The 21,186-nt window shown below is 46.7% G+C and overlaps 1 protein-coding gene across 1 annotated transcript in view; it reads left to right on the top strand.

The window, feature by feature from the left end:
* The window catches only part of adra1d (adrenoceptor alpha 1D), a 35,287-nt gene extending 14,604 nt beyond the window's left edge, over nucleotides 1-20,683 (top strand). Inside the window, exon 2 of the mRNA XM_078407932.1 lies at nucleotides 14,862-20,683. Within this exon, the coding sequence (XP_078264058.1) occupies nucleotides 14,862-15,451 (590 nt within the window). The 3' untranslated portion in view covers nucleotides 15,452-20,683. The remainder of the gene's footprint in view (nucleotides 1-14,861) is intronic.
* Nucleotides 20,684-21,186: the final 503 nt, after the last annotated feature.

Consider the following 21,186-nt stretch of genomic DNA (forward strand, 5'->3'; position numbering starts at 1 on the left):
CCTCTTTAAAACATGTTTTGATTTTAATTGTTTGGCAGTTTTAGCATCTTCTCGTTTGTGTTTCCATAAAGTTCATAAATTCATGTTATAGGAGCCTCATCCTCCCACTGCCTTCTGTGGCAACGAATTCCACAGATTCACCACCCTCTGACTAATGAAATTCCTTGTCTTCTCTCTGGAAGTCCTTTTATTCTGAGGCGATGGCCTCTGGTCCAGAACTCTCCCACTAGTGGAAACATCCTCTCCATATCCACACTATCCAGGCCTTTCATTATTCAGTAAGTTTCAAAGAGGACCCCCCCCCCACGACCTTCTAAACTCCAGGGAGTACAAGCTCAGTGCTGTCCAACTCTTATCATTTGTTAACCCAATCATTCCTGCGGATTGTATAGTTTTCAAACCCTTCAATCATCAGCCGATACAAGCTAATGTATGTTGCCCTGCCTTCTATTTTACTTTGTCTTCCAGAAAGCTTAGATATGACAGTTCCTTCCTTCTTTGTGGGAACATTGTTACCGTGAACCCCTGGACTGCCTCGCGTTACCCTGATGCTGATTTATCTTCAATTAGACATTTCTGATTAACTTTTGCAAAATCAATTCTCAGCTTAGTAAAACTTAGAAAATAGGTGCAGGAGGAGACAATTTGGCCCTTCGAGCCAGCACCGCCATTCTTTTTGATAATGGCTGACCATCCACAATCATTAACCCGTGCCTGCCTTCTCCCCATATCCCTTGATTCCACTGGCCCCTAGAGCTCTATCTAATTCTCTTTTAAATTCATCAAGTGAATTGATTTTTCTACTGCCTTCCGTGGCAGAGAATTCCGCAAATTCACAACTCTCTGGGTGAAAAAGGTTTTTTCTCATTTCAATTTTAAATGGCCTCCCCTTTATTCTTAGACTGTGGCCCCTGGTTCTGGACTCCCCCAACATTGGGAACATTTTTCCTGCATCTAGCTTGTCCAGTCCTTTTATAATGTTATATGTTTCTATAAGATCCCCTCTCATCCTTCTAAATTCCAGTGAATACAAGCCCAGTCTTTCCAATCTTTCCCCATATGACTGTCCCGCCATTCCGGGGATTAACCTTGTGAACCTAAGCTGCACTGCCTCAATTACAAGGATGTCCTTCCTCATATTAGGAGACCAAAACTGCACACAATACTCCAGGGTCCTGTACAACTGCAGAAGGACCTCTTTATTCCTATACTCAAATCCTCTCGTTATGAAGGCCAACATGCCATTAGCGTTCTTCACTGCCTGCTGTATCTGCATGTTTACTTTCAGTGACTGGTGTGCAAGGACACCCAGGTCTCGTTGCACTTCCCTTTTTCCTAATCTGACACCATTGAGATAATAATCTGCATCCTTGTTCTTGCTGCCAAAGTGGATAACCTCACATTTATCTACATTATACTGCATCTGCCCACTCACTCAACCTGTCCAAGTCACCCTGCAACCTCCTGGCAACTTCTTCGGAGTTCACACTGCCACCCAGCTTTGTGTCATTTGCCAATTTGCTAGTGTTACTTTTAATCCCATCATCTAATATATATTGTAAATATATATTATCCACCCAGGCCCCAGCACCGAGCCTTGCGGCACTCCACTCACCGCCGCTTGCCATTCTGACAGGGACCCATTTATTCCTACTCTTTGTTTCATGTCTGCCAACCAATTCTCTTTCCATGTCAATACCCTACCCCCAATACCATGTGCTCTAATTTTGCCCACTAATCTCCTGTGTGGGACCTTGTCGAAGGCTTTCTGAAAGTCCAGATACACCACATCCACTGGCTCTCCTTCATCCATTTTACTTGTCACGTCTCAAAAATCCTGCCATGTCCTAGCTCAGAACCTTTGGGATGGCACAGTGGCGCAGTGGTACCTTTGTTGCCTGACAGCACCAGAGACGTGGGTTCGATCCTGACTATGGGTGCTGTCTGTATGGAGTTTGTACGATCTCCCTGTGACCTTGTAGGTTTTCCCAGACTGCTCCAGTTCCCTCCCACACTCCAAAGACACACAGGTTTGTAGGTTAATTGGCTGCAGTAAAATTGTAAATTATCCCTGGTCTGCAGGATAGTGCTATTGTACGGGGATTGTTGGTCAGTGCGGACTTGGTGGGCTGAAGGACCTGTTTCTGTGCTGGATCACTAAACAGAAACTAAACGAAACCTCAGCTAAATCGACCTGAATTGTTATTCACCCCCACGGTACCCTCCCACTGACACTCCTTCTACTTGCCTGGTTTCATTCAGTAAAACTAAATCCAGAAAATAAATTGCACACCCCTACTTCTTGCTAAACATTTGCTAAAGAGAAGTTCTCCTAAATGCAGTAAATGAATCCTGCATGCACTGTAACATTCACCCTGATTATCATGGTGGCACAGTGGCGCAGCGGTAGAGTTGCTGCCTTACAGCGCCAAAGACCCGAGTTCGATCCTGACTATGGGTGCTGTCTGTACGCAGTTTGTACTTTCTACCCTGACCTGCGTGGGTTTTCTCCGAGATCTTCCGTTCGGGAAAGGGGAAGTACAACGAGATCTGGGTAGCCTTGTACATCAGTCACTGAAAGTAAGCATGCAGGTACAGCAGGCTGTGAAGAAAGCTAATGGCATGTTGGCCTTTATAACAAGAGGAGTTGAGTATAGGAGCAAAGAGGTCCTTCTGCGGTTGCACAGGGCCCTAGTGAGACCGCACCTGGAGTACTGTGTGCAGTTTTGGTCTCCAAATTTGAGGAAGGACATTCTTGCTATCGAGGGCGTGCAGCGTAGGTTCACTAGGTTAATTCCCGGGATGACTGGGCTGTCATATGTTGAAAGAATGGAGCGCCTGGGCTTGTATACACTGGAACTTAGGATGAGAGGGGATCTTATTGAAACATAAAAGATTATTAAGGGATTGGACACGCTAGAGGCAGGAACATGTTCCCGATATTGGGGGAGTTCAGAACCAGGGGCCACAGTTTAAGAATAAGGGGTCGGCCATTTAGAACAGAGATGAGGAAAAACATTTTCACCCAGAGAGTTGAGAATCTGTGGAATACTCTGCCTCAGAAGGCAGTGGAGGCCAATTCTCTGGATGCTTTCAAGAGAGAGTTAGATAGAGCTCTTAAAGATAGCAGAGTCAAGGGATATGGGGAGAAGGCAGGAACGGGGTACTGATTGTGGATGATCAGCCATGATCACAGTGAATGGCGGTGCTGGCTCAAAGGGCCGAATGGCCGACTCCTGCACCTATTGTCTATTGTTTATTGTCTATTGTTTATTGTCTATTGCCTCCCACGCACCAAAGGCGTACAGGTTTATAGGTTAATTGGCTTGGTGTATGTGTAAATTGTCTCTAGTGTGTGTAGGACAGTGTTAATACGCAGGGATCGCTGGTCGGTGCAGACTCGGTTGGTCGAAGGGCCTGTTTCCGCGCTGTATCGCTAAACTAAACTAAACTATCACAGAATCATAGAGTTGCACAGCACAGCACAGAAACAGGTCCTTCTGCCCAACATATCCATGCTGGCCTTTTTCCTCCACTACCCTAATCCCACCCGTCCCATTTCCTTCTATGCCTTGCCAATTTAAGTGCCTGCCTAAATTTCTCATGAATGTAGTGATTGTCTCTGGCTCTACCTCCTCTGACAGCAACCACTCTTTACATAACCCCCTCAATTCCCCATTAAAACAACTTGCTCTCACCTTAACCCCATGTCTTCTTGGTTTTTATTCCCAGAGATAATGATTCTGACCTTTATCCCTATTTATCTATGCCTCTTCAGGAGTTATGGAATGAGCGTACCAGCTAGTTAATTCAAAAGGCCTCCAGTCTTCAAAGATTCTTAAGGTCTAGGAGCAGAATTTGGCCATTCAGCCCATCAGGTCTACTACGCCATTCAATCATGGCTGATCTATCTCTCCCTCCTCACCCCATTCTCCTGCCTTCTCCCCATTACCCCTGACACCCGTACTAATCAAGAATCTTCCAAGAGCGTAGAGCCCTCCAAGCATGCATCCAATTCTCCTCCGGGACTTAAAATCACATCTCCTTCCATCATCCTTTCAGGCCATGCATTCCGGTGCACTAAAGTATTATGTAGAAAATCTTTACTGCTTCGGGTGTACGGAATACCACTTTGGCAGAGGTCGAGCTTTGACAATAACAGGTGTGAAATCCCATAACACTGGAGAAGAGTAAAGTCCGAGGATGGTCAGTTGTTTGCACCACCCATGGAAAATGTTGACTGACTTTATTTTAGACTTTAGACTTTAGAGATACTGCGCTGAAACTGGCCCACCAAGTCCACGCCAACCAGTTCTCATTCCGTACACTAACACTATCCTACACACTAGGGACAATTTTTACAAGTTAAAATTCTCTGAGTGCCCAGAGAAACCCCACGTGGTCACAGGGGGAACATACAAACTCTGTACAGACAGCAACCGTAGTCAGGATCAAACCAGGGTCCCTGGTGCTATAAGGCAGCAACTCTATCGCTGTGTCACCGTACCAACTGTATTATGGAATATTGGAAAATACCTTTGTTAATTTATACTGAAATGTGTATCTATGTAGAACAATAGGGCTTTGATTCTTCCTCCCTGACGTGCACTTTCCCTAATGCTTCTACATTCAACTCTATGTACTTCCGTAGCTTCTCCCTCTTCGTCCCTCCCCCACCCAAGTGGTTCTACTAGGTTCAAAGTCGTCTTGCTGAGTCTCATTGTCTCTAACTCATTTTCACCTAGCCCTTAGCTAACAATGGCCTGTTTCATTTATCATCGTTGCTTTTGTGCATATCTTTCATTAATTTGTTCTATATCTCTCTACATCACCGTCTGTATCTCTCGTTTCCCTTTCCCCTGACTCTCAGTCTGAAGAAGGGTCTTGACCTGAAAGGTCACCTATTCCATTTCTCCAGAGATGCTGTCTGACCGCTGAGTTACTCCTGCGTTTTGTGTCTATCCTCTGTGGCACACACGGGTCGGGATGTTTTACGGTGTTCAAGGCACTATATAAATGATTTCGTTATTATCATATCATATCATATCATATATATATACAGCGCGGAAACAGGCCTTTTCGGCCCTCCAAGTCCGCGCCGCCCAGCGATCCCCGCACATTAACACTATCCTACACCCACTAGGGACAATTTTTACATTTACCCAGCCAATTAACCTACATACCTGTTGTTGACATCTGTTGCCATTCATGCTAAATCATGGTGAGAAATATCACCAAATTCTATATTTACCACAAAATCTCTACAAGCAATGAATAACTTCAAAAATTGCAATGGCAAATCCTGGACATATACTTTCCTGTATAAATTGAATCTATGGGCAACTGTAAAAATATATTTGCAGTCATCTTTCATACAGAACTAGTTTATTAAAATTGTTTTTATCTCGCTTGCTGTTTAGATTTAAAAAAAAAGATTTTAGAGACAGCGCAGAAACAGGCCCTTCGGCCCACCGGGTCCGCGCCGCCCAGCGATCCCCGCACACTAACACTATCCTACACCCACTAGGGACAATTTTTACATTTGCCCAGCCAATTAACCTACATACCTGTACGTCTTTGGAATTGTCGTGGATAATGGGACCATGCAAGGATAGGATATAGAACATAAAATAAAACAGCACAGGAACAAGCCCTTCGGCCCACAATGTCCATGGTGATCAGGATGTCAATTTAAACTCATCTCTGCCTGCATGTGATCCACATCCCTCCATTCCCTGCCAATCCATGTGCCCATCTAAAAGCCTCTTAAATGTCACAGTCACATCTGCCTCCATTACCACCCCTGGCACAATGTTCCAGGCTTCCATCACTCCCTATGTAAAATAACTTTGTCCCTCAGATCTTGTTTATACTTTGCCTGCCTCACCTTAAACCTATGTCCTTATGTCTTGAATATTTCAACCCTGGGTAAAAAATGACCTGACTGTCTTCCCTATCAAAGCCTCTCATAATTATATACACTTCCAACAGGTCTCCGCTCAACCTTTGGCATTGCAGAGAAAACAATCTCTCTTTCTTGTTAATACCCTCTAATCCAGGAAGCATTCTGGTAAACCTCTTCAATTTCTTCTCCAAAACCTCCGCGTCCTTCCTGTAATGGGGCGACCAGAACTGTACACAATACTCCACATGCAGCCGAACCAAAATCCTAAAAACCTGCAATGTAACTTCCTGACTCATATCCTCAGTGTTCCAACCATTGAAGCCAAGCATACCATAGCATAGAATATACCAAGGCTCGAGCCCAGGGGCCCTGGTGGAAGGTGGTGCAGTGGTAGAGATGCTGCCTTACGACGCTTCCAGCACCAGAGACTCGGGTTCGATCCTGACTATGGGTGCTGTCTGGACGGAGTTTGTACGTTCTCCCCGTGACCGCGTTGGTTAATTGGGTTGGTATAAATGTAAATTGTCCCCCATGTGTGCAGAGTAGTGTTAATGTGCGGGGATCATTGGTCGGTGCGGACTTGATGGGCCCACCTGTTTCCGTGCTGTATCTCTAATCTAAACTAATTAGATTAGATAAGATCAATTTATTATCATATACACTAAGGTGCAATGCAATTCCTCTTCCACACAAAGCACATGGAGTAAACTGTATACATACTGTACAGTGACTTTAGACTGTAGACTTTGGACTTTCGAGATACTGTGCAGAAACAGGCCCTTCGGTCCCCTGAGTACACATCACCCAGTTATCTTCCACATTAGGACACTAGCACTATCCAACACACTAGGGACAATTTACAATTTACTGAAGCCAATTAAACCTACAAACCGGAACATCTTTGGAGTGTGGGAAGAAACCAAAGCACCCGGAGGAAACCCACGTGGTCACTGGGAGAACGTACTAACACCATGCGTATAGTAGCTGCAGTCAGGATCAAACAGGGGTCTCTGGCGCTGTAAGGCAGCAACTCTACCGTGCCGCCCACGTGATGATAAATATAACAGGATGCAAAACGGAAGAATGGTGCAAGATTGTTCTGCAAAATCAGAGTAGTGCAAACAAATATGAAAGTAGAATAAGGGAATAACCTAACGTGGTAAAGTTAAGAGCGAGAACAAGTGGCAGTACCTCTGGGAAGGGGGGGGGGGGGGGGGGGTGTGAAAGAGGTGACTGGTTCAGAACTAGGCTAACATGGGAAATAAGATGTCCTTAAGTTTGGATGCACAATTTTCAGTGTGTCCTGCATCTTCTCCCGGAAGGTAGAAAAGAAATAAAAAGGGAACAGCCAGGGTGGCAGACATCCCTGACAATACATCCAGCCTTCCTGATGCAAAGCACCCTGAAGTTAGGCTGGATGAATGGGTGAGGAGCCGATGATGGGACTTCGCTGTGTCCACCACCCTCTGTGGGTTCAGGTGGTCAGAAGCAGTGCGGTTGCCATGCCAGGTTGAGATACATCCCATCAGAATACGTTCTCTGGCGCATCTGCAGAGGTGGTCTTTCTGAATCCTCTCAGATGCTTAAGAAAGTAAATACGCTCTTGATAGACAATAGACAATAGGTGCAGGAGTCGGCCATTCGGCCCCTCGAGCCAGCACCGCCATTCATGGCTGATCATTCTCAATCAGTACCCCGTTCCTGCCTTCTCCCCATACCCCCTGACTCCACTACCCTTAAGAGCTCTATCTAGCTCTCTCTCTCTCCCGAACTCTCTCTCTCTCTCTCTCTCTCTCTCTCTCGCACACTCTCCCTCTCTCAATAGACAATAGGTGCAGGAGGAGGCCATTCGGCCCTTTGTGCCAGCACCGCCATTCAATGTGATCATGGCTGATCATTCTCAATCAGTACCCCGTTCCTGCCTTCTCCCCATACCCCCTGACTCCACTATCCTTAAGAGCTCTATCTAGCTCTCTCTTGAATGCATTCAGAGAATTGGCCTCCACTGCCTTCTGAGGCAGAGAATTCCACAGATTCACAACTCTCTGACTGAAAAAGTTTTTCCTCATCTCAGTTCTAAATGGCCTGCCCCTTATTCTTAAACTGTGGCCCCTGGTTCTGGACTCCCCCAACATTGGGAACATGTTTCCTGCCTCTAACGTGTCCAACCCCTTAATAATCTTATACGTTTCGATAAGATCCCCTCTCATCCTTCTCAGTGCGATAACCTTATCAGTGCGAAGGGACCAGTTTAGTTTGCTGCTGATATGGATGCCTCGGAACTGGAAGCCGTCGACCATCACTACAGCAGCTTCGTCGATGCATCGTGGTAGTGCTCTGCTCCTCACCTCCTTGCCCAGTCCAGGCTAGGGCTCGTCCAGTCCAAATTCATGGTGCATTGCATCAGGAAGGCTGAAAATATTGTCAATGATGCCTGTGACGTTGATAGGCCAGAAATAGATGACATGCGGGCAAGATCTCTGTCCACTACAGTTTAGTTTAGTTTCCTTTAGCTTAGAGATACAGCGTGGAAACCAGCCATTTGGCCTAGCGAGTCCGCGCCGACCAGCGATCCCCGTACACTTGCACTATCCTACACGCACCAGTGACAATTTGCAATTATACCAAGCCAATTAGCCGACAAACCTGTATGTCCTGGGAGGGTATGGGGAGAAGGCAGGAACGGGGTACTGATTGAGAATGATCAACCATGATCACATTGAATGGCGGTGCTGGCTCGAAGGGCCGAATGGCCTCCTCCTGCACCTATTGTCTATTGTCTATTGAAACCGGGGATCCCAGAGAAAACCCACACAGTCACAGGGAGAACATACAAATCCATACAGACTGCATGCATAGTCCGCACTGTACCCAGATCTTTGGCGCTGTAAGGCAGCAACGCTACAGTTGCACCACCTGTAGTTGAAGGGAAGCAACAGTTCAGCAAGAAGGAAGATAGATCAGAGGTAAAAGGACAGGAGCATCTCAGCGGGTCAGGCAGCATCTCTGGATAACATGGAGGGGTGATGTTTCGGGCCAGAACCCTTCTTCAGATCTTTGTGTCCTTTTGTGTAAACCAGCTTCTGCTGTTCCTTGTCTCTACGTAAAACAGAAGCACTTGCGTGGGAAATTCAATGAACGGAGCAAAATGGGTCAGAAAGGAAGAAGGGTCCCGACCCGAAACGTTCCCGATGTTGGGAGAGTCCAGACACGGCGACACAGTTTAAGGATAAGGGGTAGGCCATTTAGAACTGAGATGAGGAAAAACTTTTTCACCCAGAGTGTTGTGAATCTGTGGAATTCTCTGCCACAGAAGGCAGTGGAGGCCAAATCATTGGATGTTTTCAAGAGAGAGTTAGATAGAGCTCTTAGGGGTAAAGGAATCAAGGCATATGAGGAAGAAGCAGGAACGGGGTAAGAAAATAACTGCAGATGCTGGTACGAATCGAAGGTATTTATTCACAAAATGCTGGAGTAACTCAGCAGGTCAGGCAGCATCTCAGGAGAGAAGGAATGGGTGACGTTTCGGGTCGAGACCCTTCTTCAGACTGATGTCAGGGGGGCGGGACAAAGGAAGGATATAGGTGGAGACAGGAAGATAGAGGGAGATCTGGGAAGGGGGAGGGGAAGAGAGGGACAGAGGAACTATCTAAAGTTGGAGAAGTCAATGTTCATACCGCTGGGCTGCAAGCTGCCCAGGCGAAATATGAGGTGCTGTTCCTCCAATTTCCAGTGGGCCTCACTATGGCACTGGAGGAGGCACTTTGTGCCTTTTTTTCCTGTCGATCAACATCTACTGTTCTGTGTTTTCTAAAAGATTTTCTCTCTTGAATCAGCTTAGAATAGTTATTCGACCTCATCCTCCCAGGTGAATGCTTGGCAGAACAAATGGTAAATCAACTGCAGAAATAAAATTTGCTCACTATTCATCCGTAGCCTGTATCCCGCAAAGTGATTGCAAGCCAAGAACTTAGACAAGACTTCAGCTCAGATTGCAAATTGCAATTGTGTCCAGGCAACCCAATTTTGTTGCTCCATTCACAATAAATCAATGTCAGTGGTGTCCATGCTGCCCATCAGCAATAATCAATGGTCGATTGCTGGGCTTTCCATCTGTGAAATATAACAGAAAACTAAAAGAACTGACAGGCAGTGTTGTGGTCTGAGGGCTAAAGGGGGGTGTGGAACATGTCACAAATAAACTGGCTTTCAAATTGTCATCACTCCCTCTCCTCCCCTCTCCCATCGGGCAAAAGGTAGAGAAGTGTGAAAACGCACACCTCCATATTTCAGGGACAGTTTCTTCCCAGCTGTTATCAGGCAACTGAGTCATCCTACAAAATGCTGTAGTAATTCAGTGGATCAGGCATCATTCCTGAAGAATATAGATACATCGAAAATAGGTGCAGGAGGAGGCCATTCGGCCCTTCGAGCCAGCACCGCCATTCATTGTGATCATGGTTGATCGTCCACAATCAATAACCCGTGCCTGCCTTCTCCCCATATCCCTTGATTCCACCAGCCCCTAGAGCTCTATCTAACTCTCTCTTCAATCCATCCAGTGATTTGGCCTCCACTGCCCTCTGTGGCAGAGAATTCCACAAATTCACAACTCTGGGTGAAAAAGTTCCTTCTCACCTCAGTTTTAAATGGCCTCCCCTTGATTCTAAGACCAAGAATATGGATAGATGATATTTCAGGTTCTTCAGACTGATCCCAACCTGAAGGGTCCTGATCATAAATGGTGCTATCCATGTTCTCCGGGGATGCTACATCCCCGGATTACTCCAGCACACAATACACCAGAGCAACAATAATACTATTGTATGTCAAGCTTTGCAGGTTCCATCACTTGACCTGGACGTGGTGACCACTGGTTGTCAGTGGTTAAAATGGCAGAGAAGTTTAAAGGGCCGAAGCAGAAGCATAAGCATCAAGGTCATCAATTATTGAAAAGCCGCAAGCTAAATGACTGTGTAGGAAGGAACTGCAGATGCTGATTTACACTGAAGAGACACAAAATACTGGAGTAACTCAATGAATGAGTGATACTTTATTGTCACACGTACCTCGGTGAAAAGGTTTGTTTTGCAAACAACCTGGGCGCATGTCGCCGAACATAAGTGCCGCCACATGTTGGCTCTGCCAAGGTTACAAAAGTACCGGACAGTCCTATCTACTGCCTGCCACCGCACATGGCAGCAGGCCCCCCAACTTCCCCCCACCCCCCGCCAGTTCCCCCATTGTTTTCGGCCGCCCCCTGACGACGCCGGTAACTCGAGGACGATTCAGTGATGGGTGAGTCGGGCCTGCTGGCCGGGAGTATCCCTCGGCTTGTATCTCTGGAGAAAAGGAATAGGTGACATTTCGGGTCAGAACCCTTCTTCAGCCTGAAAGATAGAGGTGACGGGGGCGGGGGATGGGGGGGAGGGGGGGTTGGGATGGAGGGGGGGTTGGGGGGGAGGGGGGAATAACCCCTAACTAAACAACCAAATAAATCCCCTAACTAAATAACTAAAGAAACATCCTCCTAACTAAATAACGAAAGAAACATCCCCTAACTAAATAACTGTGGTCATTTGGCAATTTCGGAATTATTAATGGTTGCCCTCTACTGCTCTCTAAGTTGATTGAAATATCTAATTGGTTCAAATTTTAAAAGTCTTTAAGCATAATTCAAACCAATTACTTATTACCAATTCAGTGTGATTTTCTAATTATTACAAATAATTTATCATGCAGTAATATTAATTTCATACACAGCTTAATTCCTTCCAACTGCACAGTGGTCAATAGAAAATGAAAATTAATTAAGCTTAAGTTGCTGGAGATTTGAAATATCAACAGAAGGTGCTGGAAACACTCAGTGGGTCAGTCAGGCCTTGTGAACAAAGACCATAGAAACAAAGAAAATAGGTGCAGGAGTAGGCCATTCGGCCCTTCGAGCCAGCACCGTTATTCAATACGATCATGGCTGATCATCCAAAATCAGTACCCCGCACACTAACACTATCCTACACCTACTAGTAAAATTACAATTATACCAAGCCAATTAACCTACAAACCTGTACGTCTTTAGAGTGTGGGAGGAAACGAGATCGCAGGTAATGGGGAGAACATACAAACTCCATACAGACAGCACCAGTGGTCAGGATTGAACCCGAGTCCTGTAAGGCAGCAACTCTACCGCTGCCCCTCTCCTGTTGTCACTCATGTGATCAATTTCCTTCTTGTTACTTTTGCAATTCTTGGCTAAATGCAGGCCAAGTCAAGATTAGAGGGCATGAAAGGCTACAGCTCTAATGCGGGTAAATAGGAGTAGCGGATGAAAGGTAGAATGGGTAGCGTGGACATGATGGGCCGAAGGGCCTGCTTCTGCGTTGTATGATTCTAAGATTCAGCTCCAAGGGAGGGCATCTAACTCTGCTCGTTTTGTTTCAGTAGTTCATGAAACCAGTCACAGCATTTGGAGCTCAAATATCATTCAATCTCCCAGGGTTTCTCTTGATTACGGGGTTGCAATGGAATTGTCTAATTCTCGCAGTTTGTTTTGGGCACACAGAAACCATGAGTTCAATAGAGTGGAAGTTTTCACTTACAAGGATCACACACGCAAGCGCGCCGACTATGATAATTTATTGACGTGTAACAGAGCAGTGCATCCCATAATTAGAAACCGTAAAGTTAATGAATCCTTCGATAGACCATCAATTAGTGCTTTAATTGAGAAACTGGTGAAGATCCAACACACAAACTGCTGGTTAAATTTGAAAAGAGAGTCTTGCTAAATGACACAATGAACTGGAATGGACATGATTGGCGGTGTGGGCAAGTTGGGCCGAAGGCCCTGTTTCCACACAGTATGAGTCTAACTCTGTGACTAAGTGCCCAGGAAATGCAAGGAACTGCATATGCATATCTTACATGGAGCATAAAGTCCTGGGATAGTTCAACGGGTCAGGCAGCATCTAGGGAGGATATGGATAGGCAAATAGACAACGTTTCGGGTTGGGACCCGACTTCAGATCCAAAACATCGCCTATCCATGTCCTCCAGACATGCAGCCTGACGCGTTGAGTTACTCCAGCACTTTTTGTCGACTGAGGTTTACTGAGATATTTTACAGCCACCTGAAGGAACAGACAGGAACTAGTCTGACACCTCACCTGAAAGACAACACCTCCCATCAGAGCAGCCTCCCCTCAATAGACAATAGACAATAGGTGCAGGAGGAGGCCATTCGGCCCTTCGAGCCAGCACCGCCATTCAATGTGATCATGGCTGATCATTCTCAATCAGTACCCCGTTCCTGCCTTCTCCCCATACCCCCTGACTCCGCTATCCTTAAGAGCTCTATCCAGCTCTCTCTCGAATGCATTCAGAGAGTTGGCCTCCACCGCCTTCTGAGGCAGAGAATTCCACAGATTCATGACTCTCTGACTGAAAAAGTTTTTCCTCATCTCAGTTCTAAATGGCCTACCCCTTATTCTTAAACCATGGCCCCTTGTTCTGGACTCCCCCAACATTGGGAACATGTTTCCTGCCTCTAACGTGTCCAACCCCTTAATAATCTTATACGTTTCGATAAGATACGTACAGCAGTACAGCAATGGATGAACCTGAGATTCCTCCACAGATGCTGCCTGATCCGAGACCCTCCAGCATTTTATGTTCTTATTTCAGACAAAGTCAGAGAAAGTTCACGTCGGGGATAAGCTTTAAACTCTAGGTTAAATGCTTTACCTTTCACCGTTTACATCCCTTAATCCCCTGTCTATATGTATTGTATTGTATTGCACTGTCTAATTGTATTGTACTGTATCGTATTGCACTGCACTGTCATCCCCTGTCTATATGTATTGCATCTGTATTGCACTATGGCCCCCGGAGGCACTCTGTTTCATCCCATTCGTTGCATGATCTGTAAGGAGTGGAATGACAAATAAACTCAACTAACTAACTAACTAAACTAACTAAGCACCATCGTAACTCAGCCTCGCCTTTCCCTGTGCAGAAACTTCCAGGAGAGGGAAACAGGCCCTTCAGTCCGACTTGCCCACACCGACCAACATGTCTCATCTACCCTAGTCCCACCTGCCTGCATTTGGCCCATACCCCACTAAACCTATCCCAAACATGCACCTGTCTAAATGTTTCTTAAATGTTGTGATAGTGCCTGCCTCAACTACCTTACCTGGCAGCCCATTCAATACATCCACCACCTTTTGTGTACAAAGGTCACCCCTCACATTCCTATTAGAGCTAGATAGAGCTCTTAAGGATAGCGGAGTCAGGGGGTATGGGGAGAAGGCAGGAATGAGGTACTGATTGAGAATGATCAGCCATGATCACATTGAATGGCGGTGCTGGCTCGAAAGGCCGAATGGCCTCCTCCTGCAACTATTGTCTATTGTCTATATTAAAATTTTGCCCACATACCTTAAACCTATGTCCTGTGATTCTCAATTCCCCAACTCTGGGTAGAAGACTCTGAGCATTTCCCCGATCTATTCCTCTCATTGTTTTGTACCCCTCTACAAGAGGCCTGAATTCCTAGCAACATCCTCGTAGCAGGCAGCACGTTGGCGCAACGGTAGAGTTGCTGCCTTGCAGCGCCAGAGACCCAGGTTCGATCCTGACCACGGGTGCCGTCTGTACGAGGTTTGTACGTTCTCCCTGGGACTTGCGTGGGTTTTCTCCGAGATCTTCGGTTTCCTCCCACGCTCCAAAGACGTACAGGTTTGCAGGTTAATTGGGTTGGAATAAATGTAAATGGTCCCTCGTTTGTGCAAGGTGGTGTTAATGTGCGGGGATCGCTGGTCGGTGCGGACCCGGTGGGCCAAAGAGCCTGTTCCCGCGCTGTATCTCTAAACTAAACTAAACCTTTTCTGTACCTTTTCCAGCTTGACAACGTCAAATGTTGATGAGATCCTTCCTTCCTTCCTTTGTCTTCCAGGTGCGTTCTTCCCATCGATCAAGCCCCCGGACGTGGTTTTCAAGGTGATTTTCTGGCTGGGCTACTTCAACAGCTGCATAAACCCCATCATCTACCCGTGCTTCAGCAAAGAGTTCAAGCGGGCCTTCACCAGGCTGCTGAAGTGCCAATGCCGCCGGAGGCGCCATCCTCCCTGGCGGGACTGGCAGGCCTCCTTCAACAGCTCCGAGCGCGGCTTCAACGGGGAGGCCAGCTGCCGCTCCATCGTCAGCCAGAAGACTCTGTCCGCCAACAGCCCCTCCGCGATGAGCCGCGGGCAGTGGGGGAGCAGCGAGCGAGCCGGCGTGGGCGGAGGGGCCAACCACGGTCACGGCTGGAGACTCTTCCCCTCCTTGTCCAACTCGCCCTTCCAACTCAGAGAGAAGATGAACAACCTCTCCAACAAGTTCAGGATGGGGCAGCACCAGCCGTGCGCTCCAGGCCAACCCAAGGTGGAGGCCACGCCAGTGGAGTCCATCTCCATCGGCCTGTGCCACGAGTTCAAGGAGCAAGCTGCTTATCAAATTTTCGACGTGACTGACTCCTTCGGGCTGAAAGAGACCGATATTTAAGGTGAAGGCCGCAGGACTTCTCCAGGACTGAGATGCATGTTCTGTAAACGTGTTCGTTCAAGGATCGTTGATGTTTTTCCGCATTTCCAATTTTGACCTGAGAAAGGATAATGGGTATAAAAAAAAACAAATGCACATGCCAGGAAATCCCTCAGGAGCTCTTCCGACGGTGTTCCCTGTAGGTTCCTTGGGATTTCTCCGGCTCATACTTCCACCCGTTTAGCATCATAGAGCCATGGACCATGGAAACAGGCCCCTCAGCCCAACTCAGCTGTGACCAAGATGCCCCATTTATGCTGGTCCCATTTGCTTTGCTTTGACCCATAGCCCTCTAAACCGCTCACAGAACATAGAGCATAGAACAGTACAAAACAGGAATGAGCCATTTGCCCCCCAATGCCCTGTTAAACGGTTGTCATCTGCCGGTGCATGGTCCATATCTTTCTATTCCCCACACATCCATTGCCTAACTAAAAGCCTCTCAAACGTCACCATCATATCTGCCTCCAATACCACCCCTGGCAATCCATTCCAGGCCCCCACTACTCCCTGTGTACCACACACGTGCGCCACGCATTGACATGTCCACCCTGGTAGAGGTGAGGGGAGGACTGCATGAATTGCCCCATTATTTTTTTTACCTGTTATTTGAATAGCTTTGTCAGCATTCGTTTACCTTCAAGGGCATGGAATCAAACCTAGCTCAGGAACGAGCTGGCATGGTGGCGCAGGGGTAGAGTTGCTGCCTGACAGCGCCAGAGACCCGGGTTCAATCCTGACTAAGCGTGCTGTCTGCACGGAGTTTGCACGTTCTCCCCGTGACCGCGTGGGTTTTCTCCGGGTCCAACGGGGTTTTCCTCCCACATTCCAAAGACGTGCAAGTTCGTAGCTTAATTGGCTTTTGTAAATTGTTCCTCGAGCGTAGGATAGAACGATGGCACGGGTGGGCGGCGGTCAGCGTGGGTCTCGGAGGGCCAAAGGACCTGTTTCCATGCTAGTATCTCTAAACACAACTAAAATAGCCCCACTGCTGATTGTGAGAGTTAAACCAAATAGAACTAGTTCAGGTCCATACAGCCGGGGAACATGGTTTGTTATCACTCCCACAGTGGGGACCGACCGGGTGTTTGGGGAACTGGAATGTCCTCGCACTGGGGTAGTAGTGCACTGCATTCCCAAAGGGAAATGACTGAGACAAGTTGTAGAGAGTCGGGATTCAAATTCGGAGAGTGGGTGTGGGGGAAGAGCTAGTCACTGGGCAGTGGACCTGGGAGAAAGATCCTGTCCACAGAACAGCCACAGAATGGCATCGAGAGGGAAAGATCGATCAGCCAAGATCGATTGGTGGAGTAGACCTGATGGGCCAAATGGCCTACCTCTTGCGCCTAGAACGTATGAAACTCCGCCCTGAAAATCATGAAAGGAACCAAGCAAAGATTTGTCCGTTGGATCATTGTGTTATGGGAGCTGAAAACCAGGTCTGGAGTGCCACATCCGGGCAACAGCCCAGAAATAAGGGTGTAGATAGGAACTGCAGGTGCTGTTTATACCGAGAAGGTAGACACAAAGTGCTGGAGTAACTCAGCGGGTCAGGCAGCATCTCTGGAGAAAAAGGATGTGTGACAATAGACAATAGACAATAGGCAATAGGTGCAGGAGTAGGCCATTCGGCCCTTCGTGACGTTTCGGGTCCTGACGCTTCTTCGTACTTGGGTCCCGGCTCACCCCTCCTTTTTCCCCAGAGATGCTGTCTGACCCACTGAGCTACCCCAGCTCAGAAATAAGAATGGTTTTGTTGTAAAAAAAAATGGTCTTTCAGGATTTTCACGGTATCAGATCGAAATTGTTCCCATTGTCAATAGCAGGTGTACTTTCAAAGTCTTGATGAACTATCTGCTAGCTTTAACTATTCAGTCAATAACACAGTCTGTCTAGATTTTCACACTGTAATGGGTAACACTAAACCGCATTCTCCTTTGGCAAGGAAATGAGCAGGAATTTTGTTAGCTTCGAAAGGAGATGAGAAGGAATTTCTTTAGTCAGATGGCGGTGAATGTATGGAATTCATTGCCACAGAGGCCAGTGGAGGCCAAGTCATTGGGTATTTTTAAGGCAGAGATTGAAAGATTCTTGGTTAGTAAGGGTGTCAGGGGTTATGGGCAGAAGAATGGGGTTGAGAGGGAAAGATGTGAAAGCCGTGAACAAGTTACCCCTGACAAGGCTCGGTCATGCAGTGCACAGAGCTGCTGCCTCACAGCATCAGTGACCCGGGTTCAATCCTCACCTCCGGTGCTGCCTGTGTGGAGATTGCATGCTCCCCCTGCCACTGTGACTGCGTGGGTTTGCTCCAGGGGCTACAGTATCCTCCCACTGTGACTGCGTGGGTTTGCTCCAGGGGCTACAGTATCCTCCCACTGTGACTGCGTGGGTTTGCTCCAGGGGCTACAGTATCCTCCCACATGCCAAAGGCATGCTGATTTATAGATTAGATGGCCACGATAAATTGCCCCATGGTGAGAGTGGGTGGAAGGACAGTCGAGGGGAGTTGATGAGTGTGCAAGAGAGCACCAGCATACGTAGGATGGGCCAAATGGCCTACATCTATGAGATAAAAGATGAGACATACACATACTCTGAAAAGCTCAAGGAGGCTGTTTATCCATTAACAGTCATTATTTGGGACCTAAATAATATTGGGAACACTTGGCATTATAGACACCGAGCGAACTGCCTGGACAATCCCAGAACTTAACTTTAAGAAGAGTTAGAATTGCATCTGCTTCAGACGATTCAAGTCCAAATCTTCCTGACATGTCCCTTTAGAACATAGAACATGGAACTGTGTAGCACAGGAACGGGCCCTTCGGCCCACAATGTTTGTGCCGAACATGATGCCAAATTAAAAGGATCTCATCTGCCTGCACATGATCCCTCTCCCTCAGTTCCCTGCACTTCCATGTGCCTGTCTAAAAGCCTCTTAAACACCACTTCGATGCCACTGATGGGAGTTGGTGGCAGGAGCAAGTTTATGATACTCAGACCATGTTTTCTCATTGACGGAGAACGGTAAATGCAATGTTCCAGTGGGCCCCAGTGGAAGTAACTCTGCAACAATATGCTGCAAAAGTTGGGCATTGCTTAGTTTTGGTGTGATTGTCAAATGGGAGCAGGGAGGTTCTGCTGCAGTTGTACAGGGCATTGGTGAGACCACACCTGGAGTATTGCGTACAGTTTTGGACTCCTAATCTGAGGAAAGACATTCTTGCCATAGAGGGAGTACAGAGAAGGTTCACCAGATTGATTCCTGGGATGGCAGGACTTTCATATGAAGAAAGATTGGATAGACTCGGCTTGTACTTTAGAAGATTGAGGGGGGATCTTATAGAAACTTACAAAATTCTTAAGGGGTTGGACAGGCTAGATGCAGGAAGATTGTTCCCGATGTTGGGGAAGTCCAGAACAAGGGGTCACAGTTTAAGGATAAGGGGGAAGTCTTTTAGGACTGAGATGAGAACGTTTTTTTTCACACAGAAAGTGGTGAATCTATGGAATTCTCTGCCACAGAAGGTAGTTGAGGCCAGTTCATTGGCTATATTTAAGAGGGAGTTAGATGTGGCCCTTGTGGCTAAAGGGATCAGGGGGTATGGAGAGAAGGCAGGTACAGGTTACTGAGTTGGATGATTAGCCATGATCATATTGAAGGCTCGAAGGGCCGAATGGCCTACTCCTGCACCTATTTTCTATGTTTCTATGTTTCTATGGGATATTCGATTCTCATCATTCGAAACCAAAATTGGCATGAGGAGTTACCTTAAGAAGTGCTGGTGTATAAACTCTTCCCCCAAACTCTATAATAAAGCAGGATGTGAAGTTTCACATTTGTACTGTTGTAATGTTTGCAGACAGGGACCTTTGGGTCTGAAGCATTATGAGAGGGGGGGATGATCATATCTCCGCGTTTAGTCGTTATCCTGTTTCTGTGTTTGTCATGTCTCCACCGTACAGATTTTAGTCAGCGGAGATACAATTTGCTCTGGTCACCATATCTAGCATCACTGAAAATGCTTTGGCGAAGATTCCTTGTGCATTGTCTCCTTGTAGATAGGAGACAATTTTGATCCCTCTTGGGTTGCTGGGGAAACAGAACATAAAACCCATTTACAATGTACGCAGGCAAATGTACAGTATGTATACAAACTCCTTAAATGATATTGTTATTCAGTGTCTGCTCTTTTTGTGTCACCAAACGCCACATTTGATGTTAAATTATATTTTGGTTATTTCCTAAATGTCTTCAAAATAAACCGCACAGTGATTAATTTGCATGATCTTCTCCTTTTGGGATGAAAGAGCATTTTGATCTTCTACCAATGAAAGGGAATCAGTTGTTTAACAGGACTTGTGATGTTGAAATTCGATTCGGCCATGACCAATGTGTAATCATAGGGTCATAAAACTTGGAAACAGGCCCTTCGGCCCAACTTGCTCATGCCGACCAACATGCCCCATCTACACTAGTCCCACCTGCCTGCATTTGGCCCATGTCCCTCGAAACCTTTCCTATCCGTGTACCTGTCTAAATGTTTCTTAAACGTTGCGATAGTACCTATCTCAAATACCACCATTTGTGTAAAAAAGTTACCTCTCAGTTTTCTGTTCAATCTTTCCTTCCTCACCTTAAACCTATGTCTTCTGGTTCTAGATTTCCCTACTCTGGGCAAGGGACTCTGTACATTCTCTCTCTCTCCGTCCCTCCCCCACCCTAGTTCCCTGACTAGTTTCGCTGTCCTTCCGATTAATTTTACTGATTGTATGCTTCGTTGTCACCTTCCCCTCAGCCAACAATGTACCATTCTACATTTCCGTGATCACCGTCTGCTTTGATCTGTCGTTTTCACACCTTACCCTTCCACAACTCTAGCCTCCCTCTCCCCTGACTCTCAGTCTGAAGAAGGGTCTCGACCTGAAACGTCACCCATTCCTTCTCTCCAGAGATGCTGCCTGACCCGCTGAGTTACTCCAGCATTTTGTGTCTATCTTCGGTTCCAAACCCAGCTGCGATGTTCCAGGCATGCCCCCTGTTGGTGTTCTGCGGTAAGGCCAGTCCTACCTTTGACCAGGGCTGAACCACTCAGACCGGAGTGTGGCTCTGCGCCTCACCCTGTATTGCTTTGGAAACACCAAAACTCAGTCCGGCTGGACTTACTTGCATATTTATTTCCACAAGCACTACGGAACTTAATAAATTGTGATAAATGAACTGGCTTGTTTGATTATTACACCAGTGATCTGCCTTTTGGGGCATGCTGGACAAATGGACGTTACAGGAAGGGGAATGGAAAGGGGAGATAGCTCCCCCCATAGGCAGAGAAGAAGAGGAAAGCAGACTGTTGTATGGTTTTCGGGAGTGAGGCATCCACAGCATTGGCAATTTACATGTTCATCCAATGCCTTTAACAATGTTAAAGGTCTCAGTGGCTTCAGTGGAATCGATTTCAGAGGCGAAGCATATCATGCAATCACTAGGAAAAGTTATAAGAGTCATAGAATGATTCACTGGAGTTTAGAAGGATGAGAGGTGATCTTATAGAGACGTATAAAATTATAAAAGGACTGGACAAGCTAGATGCAGGAAAAATGTTCCCAATGTTGGGCGAGTCCAGAACCAGGGGCCACAGTCTTAGAATAAAGGGGAGGCCATTTAAAACTGAGGTGAGAAGGAACTTTTTCACCCA

This window comes from Rhinoraja longicauda, chromosome 1, assembly GCF_053455715.1.
Source record: "Rhinoraja longicauda isolate Sanriku21f chromosome 1, sRhiLon1.1, whole genome shotgun sequence".
NCBI classification, from domain to species: domain Eukaryota; kingdom Metazoa; phylum Chordata; class Chondrichthyes; order Rajiformes; family Arhynchobatidae; genus Rhinoraja; species Rhinoraja longicauda.